This window comes from Haematobia irritans, chromosome 2 (assembly GCF_050003625.1).
Source record: "Haematobia irritans isolate KBUSLIRL chromosome 2, ASM5000362v1, whole genome shotgun sequence".
NCBI lineage: Eukaryota > Metazoa > Arthropoda > Insecta > Diptera > Muscidae > Haematobia > Haematobia irritans.
In genome coordinates this window covers 83,371,795-83,391,332 of record NC_134398.1, presented here as the reverse complement: position 1 = coordinate 83,391,332, position 19,538 = coordinate 83,371,795, and the positions used below count along the sequence as shown (strand labels likewise).

General features: G+C 33.1%; 1 protein-coding gene across 7 annotated transcripts in view; it reads left to right on the top strand.

Moving 5' to 3' along the window:
- CYLD (ubiquitin carboxyl-terminal hydrolase CYLD) overlaps positions 1 to 19,538 on the top strand; it is a 125,797-nt gene that overhangs the window by 46,978 nt on the left and 59,281 nt on the right. Inside the window, exon 1 of one of the 7 annotated variants that reach the window (XM_075295464.1) lies at positions 7,891 to 8,188. The exons of 3 other annotated variants lie outside the window; for them this stretch is intronic. In XM_075295464.1, coding sequence (XP_075151579.1) covers positions 8,053 to 8,188 — 136 coding nt within the window. In that variant the 5' untranslated portion in view covers positions 7,891 to 8,052. Of the gene's footprint in view, positions 1 to 7,890; positions 8,189 to 19,538 lie in introns of those variants that run through there. 3 more of the 7 variants (XM_075295466.1, XM_075295465.1, XM_075295467.1) reach the window with 3 other exon arrangements.

The following is a 19,538-nucleotide window of genomic DNA, read 5'->3' as shown; positions in this document are numbered from 1 at the left end:
AGTGACCCCTTCTTTAAGTTAAAATGAACTCATTCGTATAGCGCCAAAGACGTTATTTTTATTTGTTTGAACGATGTGATTTTCGTAGAAATTAGGTAGAATGCAATCTCAGTATACCATAACAACGCGATTCCAACTAAAAAAACAACCCACGCGCAAACACATCGATTACATCGATGACAGGTATCGATTACAGGTAGATAAAAGAAATGTAGGAAAGTTTCCTATATTCTAACAAGTGTGTTTCCCTAAGTTTTGAAAGGATTGAATACTTCTTAGTACGAATGAACTAAAATATTTTTCTATGCCAAGTGTTATTCGTATGTATGATAAGCTTTCTATAATAAGGGAAGTCAGAATTATCATTTTATAAGAAATCTTACTAAACTTGAGGAAACTTTTTTTAGTTCTAGTTCATATTTTGTTTATTTTTACGAATGCTTTGTTATCAGTGAATAAAATTTTCTTTTCCAGTAGTAAATTCTTATACCCAGCGAAGAAAACAGTATTAGTAAAATGCCATGCCTTATACTAATTAATGAACTATTCCTAACTGCTTTCAGTTTAGGATTTTTTTTACTGAAACAAGTAAATTTTATTATTTCACACAAAAATTTAACTGAATGGAAATAAAATAGCTAAACTAAATTGATGAACATTTGTTCCTTTAGTTTCGAAGACACTTTTTTCTGGGTGTATATAATCTCAAAAAAATCTTTAGAAAATGTTTTCGATTCGATTGCTCAGTATTTGTTGTGCTTTCCATTTGCAAAAGCTTTCAATTAGAGGTGTGCGCGTGACACGAAATTCTCGTGGCACGCGTGAATCACGTGAGTCGCGAACAAAATCTGAAGCAACTCTCGTGAATGTGCATGAATGGGACTAAAATAAATATGTCGTGCGTGAGCGTGCGTGAGAAATAAAATCGGTTCGTGAATGTGCGTGAATAAAATTTCTGCAAAATCACGCTCACGAAAATAATCAAGATTTAATTCACGCTCGTATGTTAACTGAAATTAATTTAACTCTCGAACTGTATTCTATTTTTCAATTTTGTTTCCTTGTTTGATTTCCGTTTTTGAAAATATTGTGTCTCGTGAATTTGTCGTGAATCACGTGGATCGTGCGTGAACGTGAGTCTTTAAAAGTAGTTCGTGCGTGAGCGTGCGTGAGTACTGGTTTTCATTTTGTGAATGTGCGTGGGTGGGATTGGCTACCACACGTAACGTGCGTGAGCGTGCGTGAATAAATATTGTGCACTCGCACACCTCTACTTGCAATCTTCTTTCCATAGATCCATAAATTTTCTATGGGGTTTAGGTCGGGACTTGGAACGTTTGTATCTATAACACTTGACTGACATAAATATGATTTATGCTTTGGATCATTGTCCTGGTTTCATTAATATTTATACCTTTGGCAGTTATCTGGATGAACCACTACAAAATAATTCTTTAAAATTTTAAGCTATTTATTGAAGTCCTCATTGTTAAGTGATTTGACTTAACATGAAAGAAAATTCCGTTTGACAAAGGTCAACTTGGCTTTAATAATTCTGAAAATTTATTTAAAACTGAACAAATCGTTTATATCTTATATTACGTTTCGACAACTCCTTGTTGTCTTCTTCAGGGGCTTCGTCGATATGAATAAAATACAGTAATCCCTCGATTTACGTGGTGATTGCTTCCGGAATTTTACGGCGTTAATCGAAACGACGTAAACCGAATTAAAAATTGATCATACTTACTCCTAAGTCAGTTAATTATCCAGCAAGAAAAGCGTCGCCAAAAAAGTAGTGAAAATGTTCTTTTTGGATCCGGAAGTAGTGCAAAATTGTCGCAGAAGTGATGCATTTAACATGGGCTTGCCATAGGATGGATGGTGGACCATTTTAACAGCCGTTGCACTTTTTTTATGATTTTTAATGCTTGTCTGAAACGTTTGAAAATTTTGTCAAAATTTTATTTCTATAGAAAATTTAGTCAAAATTTTATTTCTCTAGAAAATTTTGTAAATTTTTTTATTACTATCGTCCACATATGGTGTGGACGAATGTGGTATAGACAATATTCCTCTCAAAAATGTTGAGATCCTGTAATAAAAACTAAAATATCCTCATTTTGGAATATGTTAATTTCTTCAATGTTCGCTATTTATAATTTTTAGAGTTGAGTTGATATCTGAGAAACGTTCACATTTCGTGCAGTATAACTCTATATGGAATAAGTGTGATGAAAAAGTACCAAATGGCTCGCGGTCGTGTCACGCTGCTTTTGGCAGTCGAAATGTTTAAAAAAGCACAAAAGTGTCAACTTTATCAACCCTGACCTATGTACACAAGATCACAGTTTTGATTATTACATTCAATGTGAAATATGTGATGAAGTTTTGCATCTAGATAGGGATTCGTCTTTAAGATGGCTGACTTTTCTATCGTAGTGCTCAAAAATAAATATTTTTAAAGACGATTTTTACTTGAAACCTAGCATAATTTCTACTTCAAGTCGGGTCTTAAATTTGGAAATTTAAGTTGTCGGTAACACGTTTTTAAATAGCACACGAAAATTGAAAAAAATAAGATTTGTTTCCTATAGAATAAAGTACACAAAACTCAAATTTTAAAGAGAATTTGATCTTATAAGTATCCCTACTTCAATTCGCCACTTCTTTGGCTCGGAATGATTTTACACTGAAAAAATACTAACATACACCCAGAAAAAAGTGACCCCTTCTTTAAGTTAAAATGAACTCATTGTGAAGAAAGTTGAACTTCGTATAGCGCCAAAGACATTTTTATTTGTTTGAACGATGTGATTTTCGTAGAAATTAGGAATAATGCATTCCATATATTAGTTAACATTTTCCTATATTTATATACCACTATACTACAGAATGAAAAAATTTAACTAATTTGAATTCATATATGGAATGATTTTATTGAAATTTTTTCATTCATTTCGACAAATCTTACACATTTGTGGTAAAACTTTTACTTCATAATTAGAACTGCTTACCTTCGTTTTTAAATACAATTTTATTTATTTCTATAAGCAATTTTATCTTCAATAAAAGACATGTTTTATTAATATATTGAATATATTTATTAAGAATCAACAGCATCGAATCTCTTTGAAATATTAGTTTATTATTCCACTATTTCCAATTTCCGTGTGATATTATCAACTGTAAAACGCACTTTTTCTTCTTCTTGTACTTTTCACTTTTAATAAGTTGCTGCCTAACGATTTTGTCCTCCTTTTACAATTTCAAAACCTACAAATATAAAAAATCATAAAACATTTTTGTTGCAAAAGGTTAGCGTCACTGAATATTACCTGATAATTGAAGATTCCAAAATGAAGACAAATGAAAGGGTTGTTATTCTGCTGGTGTTTTCTTTCTTTATACACTATCACGAACATTGATAGATTTATTTAAAAAAAAACGAAAATTTTTCTCACTAATTTAAAATAACAAATATTTTATATATTTTATTTGTTATTTATTATTTATTATATTATTTTACCATATTATTTTTTAACAATCTCTCCGTATACCAAAACAACGCGATTCCAACTAAAAAAACAACCGACGCGCAAATATATCGATTACACCCACGCGCAAACACATCGATTACGATGACAGGTATCGATTACAGGTAGACAATAGAAATATAGGAAAATTTCCTATATTCTAACAAGTGTGTTTCCTTAAGTTTTGAAAGGATTGCATACTTCTTAGTACGAATGAACTAAAATATTTTTCTATGCCAAGTGTTGTTCGTATGTATGAACAACTTTCTATTATAAAGGAAGTCGCAATTATCATTTTATAAGAAATTTTACTAATTTTGAGGAAACTTGGTTTTAGTTCGGTTTTTGTTTATTTTTACGAATGCTTTGTTATCGGTGAATAAAATTTTCTTTTTCAGTAGTAAATTCTTATACCCAGCGAAGAAAATAGTATGAGTAAAATTCCATGCCTTATTCTAGTTAATGAACTATTCCTAACTGCTTACAGTTTAGGATTTTTTTACTGAAACGAGTAAATTTTATTATTTTTCACAAAAATTTACCTTAATGGAAATAAAATGGATAAACTATATTGATGAAAATTTTTTCCTTTAGTTTCGAAGGCACTTTTTTCTGGGTGTATGACAGGTATATATACTTAAATAAATAAAGTTTGTTTTCTTAGTAATCTCTGAATCGTTGATTAGTACACGGATAAAAAAGTATGTGTTTTATATGTTTCCGTGATTCGTGCTGGATTTTTTAAAATAAGGTATTGAAAAACATATCCTATTTTTAGACGCTTATTGCATTTTTAGTCAATATAAAAAAGTCTACAACTTTAAAGAAAATTTCATTGCTTTTGAAGAAGTTTTTAGAATTATTTTCATTCACGTTAGGATACCCAAAATGAATCACTTTCCAGCAAAACAAATTTTTGAAGTACTTCTAAAGGCCCAACTTTAAAAGAACTTTCAAAAGTGTCATCCCAAAAATGTTCTTTATTTTAACAATTCAGGAAGTTATTTTGATTCAATTTCTTATAACTCAAATTTTTTGCACCACAAAGAAAATTTTTACTATTTTGGCGACGTTTTGCTGGTACAAAATTACATCTTTGAAAAGTAATCGAATTTTGTACAAGGAAAAAACTTTATATCAGAGAACTGTGTCTTCTATGCTAAGCAAACTACGCATTCCTATTTTAAGGACATGAAAACTTGAACCTCACGACAATATTTTCTTCAGTGTACAGTTTGTCAAACAATTTTTTTGAATATTTCACTTTAATTGTTAATAATTGAAAAATGTTCACATTTTATATAATTATTATACCCACCACAATAGAATTGTGACGGGGGTATAATAAGTTTGTCATTCCGTTTGTAACACATCGAAATATCGATTTCCGACTATATAAAGTATATATATTCTTGATCAGGGGAAATTCTAAGACGATATAACGATGTCGGTACGGACGTCTGTCTGTCTGTCTGTTGTAATCACGCTACAGTCTTCAATAATGAAGCAATCGTGCTGAAATTTTGCACAAACTCGTCTTTTGTCTGCAGGCAGGTCAAGTTCGAAGATGGGTTATATCGGTCCAGGTTTTGATATAGTCCCCATATAAACCGACCCCCCGATTTGGGGTCTTGGGTTTATAGAAATCGTAGTTTTTATCCAATTTGCCTGAAATTGGAAATCTAGAGGTGTTTTCGGACCATAAAGAGGTGTGCCAAAAATGGTGAGTATCGGTCCATGTTTTGGTATAGCCCCCATATTGACGCCCTGAAACGTAAAAAATATTGGAAATATAAAGCTAAAGTCATTTTATTTATTGCACAAAAGTCCATTTATGATTTATCCGGCGATACACATGTATTAGAGGTATATGACAATTTGAGAAATTTTTATTTATGTTAGCAGTGGTGATTTCACAAAGATATTGCCTAAATTTCACTAAGATAGGTGGTCACTCGTGGGTTTGTGACAATATTTGCGACATCGAGCGACATTTACACGGGCGAAACCTTATCTAAATTTTCTGTGGAATGTATCGGGGACATTTTCGCTGACGTTGTTCCAGGTTTGGCTAAATCGGAAGAATATATGGCGCATTTTCTAAATATGAACCGATTTGGATAAAATTCGACACAGGTAATATGTTAAATCTTTTTTCTGTGTAAAATAAAATCTATTACAATAAAATTCCAAGATTTCAAGTAAATCGAAAAGAAAAGAAAGATATGTATGGGAGCTAAAGGGTGATACGGTCAAAATTTGGTCAATATAAACTTGACGTGTTTCTTTCAATTTTGCATTTAAAAAACCTGAACACCCCTCATTTTGAAGGTGTGTGTGTGTACAATGTTGCTCCTATTTTGATTTTGGAATTCACTCTTCAGCCAGGAAGTCTGGATCGGGGGGAAATCGAAAACCGGAAGCCGCTGAGACGACAAAGAGAGTTGCCGGTAGTTTCAAGCGAAACCCTAACCTATCTCTCCGAGATGCCGCAAATAAGCTGGGTGTATCGTCTACAACCGTGCATCGAGCCAAAAAACGAGCCGGACTATCGACTTACAAGAAGGTAGTGACTCCAAATCGCGATGATAAACAAAATACGACGGCCAAAGCGCGATCCCCGACGATGCTGACGAAGTTTGACTGCGTGGTAATGGACGACGAAACCTACGTCAAAGCCGACTACAAGCAGCTTCCGGGACAGGAGTTTTATACGGCAAAAGGAAGAGGAAAGGTAGCAGATATTTTCAAGCACATAAAACTGTCAAAGTTCGCAAAGAAATATTTGGTTTGGCAAGCCATCTGTACCTGTGGCTTGAAAAGCAGCATTTTCATAGCTTCCGAGACTGTCAACCAAGAAATTTACGTGAATGAGTGTTTGAATAAACGTCTGCTGTCTTTCCTGAAGAAACACGGTTGTTCCGTACTGTTTTGGCCGGATTTGGCATCTTGCCATTACGGTAAAAAGGCCATGGAGTGGTACGCCACCAACAACGTGCAGGTGGTTCCCAAGGACAAGAACCCTCCCAACACGCCAGAGCTCCGCCCAATTGAGAAATACTGGGCTATTGTCAAGCGGAACCTAAAGAAGACCAAAAAAACTGCTAAGGACGAGCAGCAGTTCAAGGCAAACTGGCTTTCTGCGGCGAAGAAGGTGGACAAGGTGGCTGTACAAAATCTTATGCCAGGTATCAAGCGTGAGGCCCGGCAATTCGGATTTGGAAAAGCGAAAGCCTAACTGAATATTTTTCCTGAATTTTATACTAATTGAACTTGAAAAAGAAATTTAATTTGATTTTTTAAATAAACGATTTCACCGATTTACACGCGTTTTCCCTTGACCAAATTTTGACCGTATCACCCTTTATATCTAAATCTGAACCGATTTCAACGAAAATTAGTAAAAGATAAAATTCTAGCCTCTAGGACCAATTAAATCCATATCGTGCGAAACATATATATTGGAGCTATAACAAAATCTGGCCGATTTTAACCAAATTTGGCATGGATAGCTATAATACAAATTGTACTCCCTCTGCATAGCCTCACATAAATCGGACTAAAACTTTAGCCTCTATGGTCATATGAGTCTAAATCGGATGTACGGAATTTGAAGAAGATCGGTTGATAAATACGCCAATTATGACCAGATCGGTGGTAAATATATATGGCAGCTATATCTAAATCTAAACCGATTCTTTTCCAAAATCAATAGCGATTGTCTTTGTCCCGAAAACAGACCCTATTTCATTTTGAGGACGATCGGTATGAAGGGTATAAAAATCGGAAATTTGTTGCGATTACGATTATGGGAACATGCCCGATAGTATTGGTAGCGTAAACTCGTAAATAAAAAGTGTCACAACGTATAAGTTGGCACAAAAATTAAAATGCATGGCATATGTGGCACAACAACAAAATTATACAAAAGGAGGCAGATTCATAATTTCAAATGGGTTGTGTTTCAAACTTTAAAGAAAAAATATTATAGTGTAAAAGGTATTACACTATAGAGTGGCACAAAAATGGAAAAAGTATGACATTTACTCGCATACGACAATCATCGTATTGGCAAATTTGTCCCTAAAATGGCACAACGGTAACACTGATGTTTACTCACGTTCATATTGAGAACTTGTGTGTTTGGCCGATTGTATACGGAATTTCCCAATGTCGTAAACTTTTTCATTGAATGATGCCGCCCAACCGATTATTTTTTAAACAAATAGATATGCTATCTATCTCTCTCTCTCTCGTTCTTCTATCCAAAGAGATCATTCGCACTAGCGTAAGATTCGTGCATCCATAGTTTGTATATTTAGCCCTTCAACATGACTTTTAGAATTTTAGTTATTTGTTTAGATTGCAACGGTCCGGTTCTCTCGTTTCGATTATTTTTCTAAAATTGTGCTTTTTTTATACATACATTTGTGCATACATAGATAGTATTATATATATATGTATGTACTTTTATAAATACGGCCCTAATAAATATTAGATACGTCGCACTGAAACAATGGAAATAGAACGTGCATCGACAGCCACTCCCAGTGAGGCATCATTGTATCACAATATACCACTGACCGTTTTAGAATTGTTCACCTCATCTCCGATCGGAAGTCCCATTGAATATGGTTCATATATGTTGTCAGGTTATACATGTACTCATATGTTACTAAACACAATAAAAATACATACACACGTACACAGAGAAAAAGTGAAACATCTATATAAAGAGAAACATAAAGTATAAATAAATTTGCAACTTGCAAATAGCGAGATACTGTGCTAACTCAAACATTTAATCCAAACTAGAAGTGTGCGCGTGAAACGAAATTGTCGTGACACCCGTGAATCACGTGAGTACTGGTTTTCATTTCGTGAATGTGCGTGAGTGGCTACCATACATATCGTGCGTGAGCGTGCGTGAATAAACATTTTGCTTCGACAATGTGCGTGAGTGTGAGTGACATTTCACTCACGCGCACACCTCTAGTCCTTACTCAACTTCTACAGCGTTTTGATCAAACCTGTGCAGATCATTTTGTTGACATTTGATTGAAATAAGACAAAAGTATGACATTTCGCCGGGGGGTTTTGTTGTAAAATGGTTTTTATGTGGGAAAATAAAATTTTTTTGTACCAAAAGTCAATTTTTTATTGAAATAAAAAATATATAAGCTTTATTTAACATAAAAGCAACATAATTATATTAGTTTCAATTGAATTTTTGTGAGACTGACAATATTAAGCCATATTAGCTCCTTTGGCGTGCCGAATAATTTTTGGTAATTACTACAATTGTTTACTGGAAGTCGTTCGGGTTCTCAAAAAAGCCAACAAAGAAAATTTTCGAAAAATAGAGAAGCTCCACGTTTTTGCTGGAAAAAACTTTCCAGGGAAGAATTTGTAATAAATAACAAACAATTATCAGCAGTTTTTAGTCAAAAACAAAACATAAATATGTGCTGCAATATATTGCATAGTGTCAATTAGATGGGTAGTAGAAAATATGAATATGTTCAATGTTTTAATTGCCCAGCAAAAACTCTCATTACCCGGTAATCTTGTAGGTAATCGCAATCAAAAAGAAATATCCACTTATAAATTGGAATCGCTTCGTATTACATTTACATACGCATGTCCTACGAGGAAAGTACTTCACCCCACACATACCTTCCGTCATGAAATAAGTAGTGCATTTAGAGCATATGTTCGCCTAATATGTAATCACTTATTTGTAGATATACAAAAGTTTGTAAAATAACCACTTATTGACTCTGGTAACCAAATATCGGAAATAATGACTGCACTCGCCGATTACATTGGCTCAAAATACGGCGAGTAATGCTGTAAGATGAACAATACTTGAGTAGGAACGAATATTGTAGAAATAGAAAATCAAAAAAATTATATAGTTGTCTTTAATGAGATGTTTAAAATGAAATTGGATTAAAGACCGTTATTTTCTTAAAGAAAAGTAATTTCTTACGACTTGCGATTCCGAATATTACAACATGGGGCAATATATTCATCTAAGTAAAATTAAACGTGAACTAAATTCACGCTTAAAATGGAAATAAAAATTGGTTGTTTAAGGGAGTTGGATTCGTGAAATACTTTATAATATAATGACACTTTTACTACTGGTAATGCAAATTGTAATGAGATGTGGTTACCTAGTTTTTGGGTGGTTTAAAAGCTGTAAATGAGTTTCTTAACATCCCAGCAAAAAAAAAAAAATTTAAAAGTACTTCTAAAGGAACAACTTTAAAAGCACTTCTAAAAAATGTCCTCCCAAAGATGTTCTTTATTTTAACTACTTAGGAAGTTCTTTTGATTCAATTTTTTAAAACTCCCCTTTTTCATATTTTTAAAGGATAATAGTTACTTTTTATACCTACCACCATAGAATGGTGATGGGGGGTATAATAAGTTTGTCATTCCATTTGTAACACATCGAAATATCGATTTCCGACTATATAAATTATATATATAAAGATGATATAACCATTTCCGTCTGTCTGTTGTAATCACGCTATAGACTTCAAGTATGACGCTATCAAAGTTGGCACAGAATCGTTGTTTTGCAGGCAGGTTAAGTTCGAAGATGTGCTATATCGGTCCAGGTTTTGATATATTCCCCATATAAACCGAATTCCCGATTTGGGGTCTTGGGCTTCTAGAAACCGTAGTTTTTATCCAATTGGAAATCTAGCAGTATTCTTGGATCACAAATTGTGTGCCCAAACTGGTGGGTATTGGTCCATGTTTTGGTATAGCCCCCATATAGACCGATCTCCCAATTTTACTTCTTGGGCTTCCAGAAACCATATTTTTTATCCAATTTGCCTGAAATTGTAAATCTAGTAGTTTTTTACGACTACAAATAGGTGTGCCGAAAATGGTGTGTATTGGTCTATGTTTTGGTACAGCTCCATATAGATCGATCGTTCGATTTTTCTTCTTAGTCTCTTAAAAACCGTAGTTTTTATCCAATTTGCCTGAAATTGGAAACCTAGAGGTGTTTTCGGACCGTAAACAGGTTTGCTGAATACGGTGTGCATCGGTCCATGATTTGGTATAGCTCCCATAGAGACCAATCTCCCAATTTTACTTCTTGGGCTTCTAGAAAACTTAGTTGTTATTCAATTTGCCTGAAATTGGATATCTAGAGGTTTTTAGGACCATATATAGGTGTGTCGAATATATTGTATATCGGTGCAGGATTTGATATAGCCCCTTTATAAATCGGCCCTCCGGTTTGGGGTTTAGCTTCTGTAGGTTTTTCAGAACCACATTCATGTGTGCTGAATATGGTGTGTATCGGTCCATGTTTTTGGCATAACCCCCATATAGACCGATATCCCGATTTAACTCCTTGGGCTTCTAGAAACCATAGTTTTTATTCGATTTGCCTTATATTATATACTGGTATATTAGACCCACATACTGGTATTATTTAAGACGCAAAAAAAACCTATATTGCAATTTGTTTCTATCGGTCCATTTGCTAAGGCCTCCACTGATCATGAAAATTGCTTGAAACTGAAAGTAGAAATTCCACATTTTACTTCTCGTAATCATTTGAATAATGGGGGTAAAAATCTAAAGATTTTAGATTTCAAATCAAGGCGTTATTTCATGATTTTCGTGCACACTTACACGCAAATGTTTATGATTCCTCTAAAACTCAAAACATAAATGGTTCTTATAAATCAAGAATCTCATTTAGTCTTCATACGAGGGCGGTTCGGAAACTTCTTAGCCTAGCAATGAAAGAGAATAGTTAGTTTTTCAAAAATATTTTTATTTTTCAATACAATCTCCTGAAACTTCAATACACTTCACGCTTTTCTAGCAATTCTATCCCTTGATTAAAATAGTTTTCCTCAAGGTCTTCAAAATAGTGATTTACAACTGTAATTGCATCTTCATTTGAGGTAAAACGCTTGCCAGCAAGGAATTTTTTTTAGATTTCGCAACAAGTAAAAGTCACTGGGAGCTAAATCAGGAGAATCAAGGTGGGTGGTTAAGCAAGTCGTGCTTTAATTCGTTGATTTTAGCCATTGTTAAAACACTGTTGTGCGCTGGTGTGTTGTCTTGATGTAAAATTATTTTTTTGTGTTGTAAGCCAGGACGTTTTTCTCGAATTTGTACATAACCTTACCAGCCGATTGAATTGTTTTTGCCTTCTTTGGGGCACTTCCTCCAGCTTTAGTCCATTATTTGGATTGTTCTTTTGTCTCTGGAGTATAGTGGTGGATCCAAGACTCATCAACAGTTATGAAACGACGCTTAAAATCTATTTTATTTCGCTTAAAACGATCCAAACAAGCTTGAGAAATGTTCATTCTTATGCGTTTGTGATCGACTGTTAACAAATGCGGCACTCATCTTGCAGAAAGCTTTTTCATCTGTGTTCTTCATGCAAAATTAAATGGACTCGATCATTTGAGATGCCCATGATATTAGCACGCTTTTTTTCGCACTTTTATTCGTCGATCATTTAATACTATATCATGCTCTTTGGCTACAATTTCTGTTGTTGTTGCTGTTTTTGGACGTCCACTACGTGGTTCATCTTCAATGCTTGTACGACCACGTTTAAATTCAGCAACCCAAGTTTTTACTGTTGCATATGAAGGAGCACTTTCACCTAACACATTCACCATATCATTATAAATTTCTTGTCCCGATAAACCTTTTTTATGTAAATATTTAATGACAGCACACATTTCTAATTTTTCCATTGTAAAAAAATGCGGATGCGTCTTTTTTGAACACCTGTTTCTATATGAAGGAGTTGCCAGATCGAAACAAAATTTAACATGAGATGGAACAGAGATGGAAGTTTCCAAAACACTTAACTTTTTTCTGTTTATACCGAGCTTCTTGTGCTAGCCTAAGAAGTTTCCGAACTGCTCTCGTAAGTAGAATTTTTAAATTTATCTGGGGGAAGCGTGCTGGTTGAACTGATCTGCTTAGAGGGATGTCTGTCATTAAATCACCCTGAAGTTCTATGTATTCTGAAGTCGAAGAGTTTTCAAAGGAAATTATTATATTTGATTCATGGTGGTGGGTATTTAGATTCGGCCCGGCCGAAATTATTGCTGTATATGCTTGTTTTGTTTCAAATAGGTTAAAAAAAGATTAAGCATTAATAAATAAAATGGTACAAATTTTTAAATTTTTTGTTCTAGAAAATTCTAGAAAATTTGCGAATTTTGGAAAATACACCCAGACAAGGAATATGATCAGCTCAAACATGTTTCAAGAGCAAAATGTTATTTTTGGATGGAGAACATGTAACATGTTTGTTGCAAAAATGTTATTTTCTCGAAAAATATGTATCCGATTTCGGCAACCATGTATATGTTACATGTTCCCCGTCCAAAAATAACATTTTGCTATTGAAACATGTTTGGTGTGATCATATTCCTTTTCTGCGTGTATTTGAGGTCAAGCGTTTAAGATAACCATAAAAATTTTTCAAAATTATTTATCAAACTATCAAAAAAAAATTTTAAATTCACATCCAAAACACTGAATTCGGATTGCGCCTTAAGAATAGATGCATATTCAGTGCAACGACTGTTGAAATGGTGGATATCCGTCCTCTGACAAGCCCATGTTAAATGTATCGCTTCTGCGCCAATTTTACACCACTTCGATCCAAAAAGAACATTTTCAATACTTTTTTGGCGACGCTTTTTTTACTGGGATAGAAGTTACTATAAAAATATGTTAACAACATTGGAAAAAATATTGTACTATGCAGAAAGTTTTACTGTTCTTTAAATCAATATGGGCTTTTGAAGGCGTTGTGTCCTTAGAATTAGACGATTCGACTTTACGATTGGCTTTAATAAATCTAAAACAATTCTTTAATATTATTAAAATCGTTCTTAATTTATTTGGATGTTTTTTTTTTATTAACATAACTTTGTTAAAAGAATTAAAAAAGGTGAAGTTTTTTATTAGATGATTAAACCTAAAGCAGGCACTACCATATATACAAATGTAAATATTTCAAAGCGAGATCCCCGAAAAAGTTTATATTTTCGCAACCATTGGATTTTTTTGTAATCCAATTTAAAACCGCCTTTAACAACCGAAAATTTGCTACCTGACGCCACTAATTCAGATAGTTCTTCATCGCTTTCCTTAGTCTCTTCCCTCACTTCATTCATTCTTCATTAACCAGAGCTCTTTCTCTTGCATCGGACAAAATTTCCACCACAATATTATGGTTTTAACAATCTTGTTATTAAAAAATTTTCATTAGAAATTGAACGCTACCGAAAATTATTATCATAAATGACAATGTATTTCTTATGGGAAAGAAATTTTTCGCGAGAGGTGCATACCGGCCTTAAAGATAAAATCGTTGGAACTGGGCACTAAATACAAATTAACTCTAGTTCATGGAAGTTATTATTATACCCTGCTCCACACTGTGGAACAGGGTATTATAAGTTAGTGCATATGTTTGCAACACCCAGAAGGAGACGAGATAGGCACATGGTGTCTTTGGCAAAAATGCTCAGGGTGGGCTCTTGAGTCGATATAGCGATGTCCGTCTGTCCGTCTGTCCGTGAACACATTTTTGTAATCAAAGTCTAGGTCGCAGTTTTAGTCCAATCGACTTCAAATTTGGCACAAGTATGTGTTTTGGCTCAGAATAGATCCCTATTGATTTTGAAAGAAATCGGTTCAGATTTAGATATAGCTCCCATATATATATTTCGCCCGATATGGACTTATATGGCCCCAGAAGCCAGAGTTTTAACCTAATTTGCTTAAAATTTTGCACAAGAAGAACAATTAGTACTGTAGTCAAGTGTGCCAAATTTTATTGAAATCGGTTCAGATTTAGATATAGCTCCCATATATATCTTTCGCCCGATATGGACTAATACGGTCCCAGAAGCCAGAGTTTTACCCCAATTTGTTTGAAATTTAGCACAGGGAGTAGAATTAGCATTGTAGCTATGCGTGCCAAATTTGGTTGAAATCGGTTCAGATTTAGATATAGCTCCCATATATAGCTTTCGGCCGATTTACACTCATTTGACCATAGAGACCAATTTTTTGCTCCGATTTAGTTGAAATTTTGCACAGGGAGTAGAATTAGCATTGTAGCTATGCGTGCCAAATTTGGTTGAAATCGGTTCAGATTTAGATATATCTCCCATATATAGCTTTCGCCCGATTTACACTCGTATGACCACAGAGGCCAATTTTTAACTAGTTGAAATTTTGTACAGGGAGTAGAATAAGCATTGTTGCTATGCGTGCCGAATTTGGTTGAAATCGGTTCAGATTTAGATATAGCTCCCATATATATGTTTTTCTGATTTCGACAAAAACGGTCAAAATACCAACATTTTCCTTGTAAAATCGCCACTGCTTAGTCGAAAAGTTGTAAAAATGACTCTAATTTTCCTAAATTTCTAATACATGTATATCGAGCGATAAATCATAAATAAACTTTTTCGAAGTTTCCTTAAAATTGCTTCAGATTTAAACGTTTCCCATATTTTTTTACTAAAATTGTGTTCCACCCTAGTGAATTAGCCGACTTAAATTTTGAGTCTATAGATTTTGTAGAAGTCTATCAAATTCTGTTCAGATCGAGTGATATTTAAATGTATGTGTTTGGGACAAACCTTTATATATAGCCCCCAACATATTTGACGGATGTGATATGGTATCGAAAATTTAGATCTACAAAGTGGTGCAGGGTATAATATAGTCGGCCCCGCCCGACTTTAGACTTTCCTTACTTGTTTTTTAGTTAAAATTAATCCAATATGAGAAAGTTTCCTTGAGTTTAATAATTTTTTTTTTTTGCACGTTAATAAATGAACTAAAATAAGGGGAAAATTATACAAGAATGTAAGATAAATATTTGCTACAATCGTATTTCCTACACAGAAAAAATGTTCGTTAGTTTAACTACGCAAAACTTAACTTATTTTTATTGCAAAAAATATATTTGTTTGTAGTTAAATTTTATAATTTTTACGAAATTTTCCACAGCCCAATGAAATTTTGCGTTTATGAATGTCTCAAACATTTTACGAAGTAAACGTGGGTATAAAGTTCAATGACCGTACACATAAGTTCAATATGAACTAAAGCTATATGGTTATGGTTTGGCACCAATGATTTCGTTCTCTACTTTTAGTTCATAAATATTTACTTATTTTTGTTATATCAATCTAATAGAGTTTTGTTAAAATTAACCTACATTTTCCTTTCTGGTAGATTCACTTTTTTGTAGTGTGTAAATTTACCGTAAATTAAGGCAAAAAATGTTTGCTGATCGCTTTCGACAGCTTTTAAGAAAATTATAATGCCTGGAATATACATAAAAGTTGTTTTCGCTTATGAAAATAACTGCACCCAAAACAAGCGATTCCATTATGAAAATAATTTATTGTTTCATATGTTTAATTGTTTGCTTGGTCAATATTTTCTGCTCCTTTTATGTTTTATTTAGCTAATTGGACCTAAATTCATTGATGTAAAGAAGAAAACCTTTTTACATTTTTATCCCAACGTTTCGTAAAATTTATTGTTTCTTTTTAGAAAATATTTAAAAAATATTTTTGTCAATTTAAAAAAAAAAAAACTTATTAGAGTTAATTTTTTATTTCATTCTTATAATGCCTTTGGACAATAAGAAGTTCAAGACAAAAAAACAAAATGAACTACCTCGCGCGAAAATTGAATTAAATTGTACTCCACACAGAAAAAAATTTCCGTAGTTAAACTAACACTAAATTTAACTTTATTTTATTGGAAACAAATTATTTGCTAGTAGTTACCAGGACTGTGGAGTCGGAGTCTGAAGATTTTGCTGGAGTCGGAACCGGAGTCGTAGAAATTTTGCTCGACTCCGACGAAACAAAATTTTAAAAACACTTCATATCTTTTTAACTAAACAAATATTTCGACAAATTAGATTTCATTAGGGTTTTCAATCGAAGAACGAAAAACGAAGTACTGGATTTCATGCCATTCTGTGTGTATTTATACGGGTGAAATTTCACGGTGATGTAAAAATTAGGTTTGACTAGAATATGGGCTGAATTGGTCAATTGCATTGTCCGTTTTTAACATATTAAAATATCGATTTTTGAGCCTATATACACTCCTGATAAAGGTAAAATTTTAAGGCAATATAACAGTAGAACCTAACGTTCTGAATTTTTGGCAGGCATATCGAGTTTGATGATAGGTCATACCGGACAATTTTGTGATATAGCAACACATTTAAACCCAACTTCCGATTTTTTAAAGAGATTTTTCCCAGTCTAAAATTTTCATAAGATTTATCAGAAATTTTGAATTTAGAGTTATTTGAGATTCATAAAAAAATGCGGAATTTCCAGTCGGCCCAGATTTTGAGATGGCCCTACATAATTACTTCAGAAATATACACCCGATATCTTTGGAAGCTGTAATTTTAAATTAAACCACTGCCGGTCTTTTGGGAGAAAGTTTGTTTCATCAAAGCCACTCGAAATTCTTTACATTAAATGAATGACCTGTAATCCGTAACTGTCCAGCTATTCCTGTCATATGTTGTATGGTAGTTGTTATTTAAAATTCTGCTCGCCCTAATTTTTAGCAGTTTATGTTTGTTTTATATATCCGACACATTAAATTTTTTAACATCTAAGCATTCTATCTGAGTAGTCCGACATTTTGAATATTATTTTTATACCCTCCACCATAGGATGGGGGGTATATTAACTTTGTCATTCCGTTTGTAACACATCGAAATATTGCTGTAAGACCCCATAAAGTATATATATTCTGGGTCGTGGTGAAATTCTGAGTCGATCTAAGCATGTCCGTCCGTCTGTTGAAATCACGCTAACTTCCGAACGAAACAAGCTATCGACTTGAAACTTGGCACAAGTAGTTGTTATTGATGTAGGTCGGATGGTATTGCAAATGGGCCATATCGGACCACTTTTACGTATAGCTCCCATATAAACCGACGCTCAGATTTGGCTTGTGGAGCCTCTTGGAGGAGCAAAATTCATTCCATTCGTTTGAAATTTGGTACATGGTGTTAGTATATGGTCTCTAACAACCATGCAAACTTTGGTTCACATCGGTCCATAATTATATATAGCCCTCATATAAACCGATCCCCAGATTTGACCTCCGGAGCCTCATGGAGAAGAAAAATTCATCCGATTCGGTTGAAATTTGGTACGTGGTGTTAGTATATGGTCTCTGACAACCATGCAGGAATTGGTCCATATCGGTCCATAATTATATGTAGCCCCCATATAAACCGATCCCAGATTTGAAGTCCGGAGCCCCTTGGAAGAGCAAAATTCACCCGATCCGGTTGAAATTTGGTACGTGGTGAAATTTGGTACATTGCGCTAGTATATGGCCACTAACAACCATGCAAAAATTTGTCCATATCTATAGTAATATCGGTTTTTACTATAGAAAATTTTGTCAAAACTTTATTACTATCGAAAAATTTGGTCAAAATTTTAGTACTATAGAAAATTTTGTCAATATTTTATTACTATAGAAAATTTTGTCCAAATTTTATTACTATACAAAATTTTGTCAAGATTTTATTTCTATAGAAAATTTTGTCAAAATTTTATTTCTATAGAAAATTTTGTCAAAATTTTAATACTATAGAAAATTTTGTTAAAATTTTATTACTATAGAAAATTTTGTCAACATTTTATTACTATACAAAATTTGGTCAAAATTTTATTTCTATAGAAAAGTTTGTCAAAATTTTATTTCTATAGAAAATTTTGTCAAAATTTTAATACTATAGAAAATTTTGTCAAAATTTTATTACTATAGAATATTTTGTCAAAATTTTATTTCTATGGAAAATTTTGTCAAAGTTTATTGCTATAGAAAATGTTGCCCTAATTTTATTTCTATAGAACATTTTGTCAAAATTTTATTCCTATAGAAAATGTTGTCAAAATTATATTTTTAAAGAAAAATTTTGAAAAATTTATTTCTATAGAAAATTTTGTCAAAATTTAATTCCTATAGAAAATTTTGTTTCTATGGAAAATTTTGTCTAAATTTTATTTCTATAGAAAACTTTGTCAAAATTTTAATAAAATTTACGTAAAATTTTATTTCTATGAAATTCAAAATTTTACTTCTGTAGAAAATTTTGTCAAAATTTTATTCCTTATCTACCCATATTTTGATGTGGTCTCTATATAGTCTTGTGTCGTATTTTAATTTATTGACCTGAAATTAAAATGTAGAGTTCGTTACAACCTAAAACTGCTGAGATTTGTCGTCGAGTCGTATCAACATTTCTTTTGGACATCTTTTGGGCAGTTCTTTTGGACATATAAACACATATGGCAAAATAGAATACTTAAGTATATCGGTCTATTTGTGGAACCTTAAAAATACAATTGGAATACTGTTAAAATGAGATTTATGTACACCACCTGGAGTCGACTCCGGAGTCGGAGTCGAGGCTAATAAGGAATGCTGGAGTCGGAGTCGGAGTCGAGCAAAATTGACTCGGCTTCACAGCCCTTGTAGTTACATTTTATTATTTTTTCGAAATTTTCCACAGCTTCATGAAATTTTACTTTTTTTAAGTATGTCTCAAAAATTTTATGAACTAAACGTGGGTATAAAGTTCAATGACCGTACATATAAGTTCAATATGAACTAAAGCAAAAGAGGATTTTCGTACGATTCCCAAAATTAGTAAGAATGAACTACTGTATGGTCAACATGGTCATGGTTTGGCGCCAATGATTTTCTTCTTTACTTTTAGTTAATTTTTTCTTCTATGAGAGGATGTAATTTCGTGAACTGCAGTTAAAAAGTACAACCGTGCATTAAATTTTCCCGGTTTTAACAACGCTTTGTGGAAATCTCAAAATGTGGAGTAAAATTTAGTTCAATTTTCATTCTTCTTATAAAACAGTTTACTTTTTTTCGGTGCACATTTTGAGATTT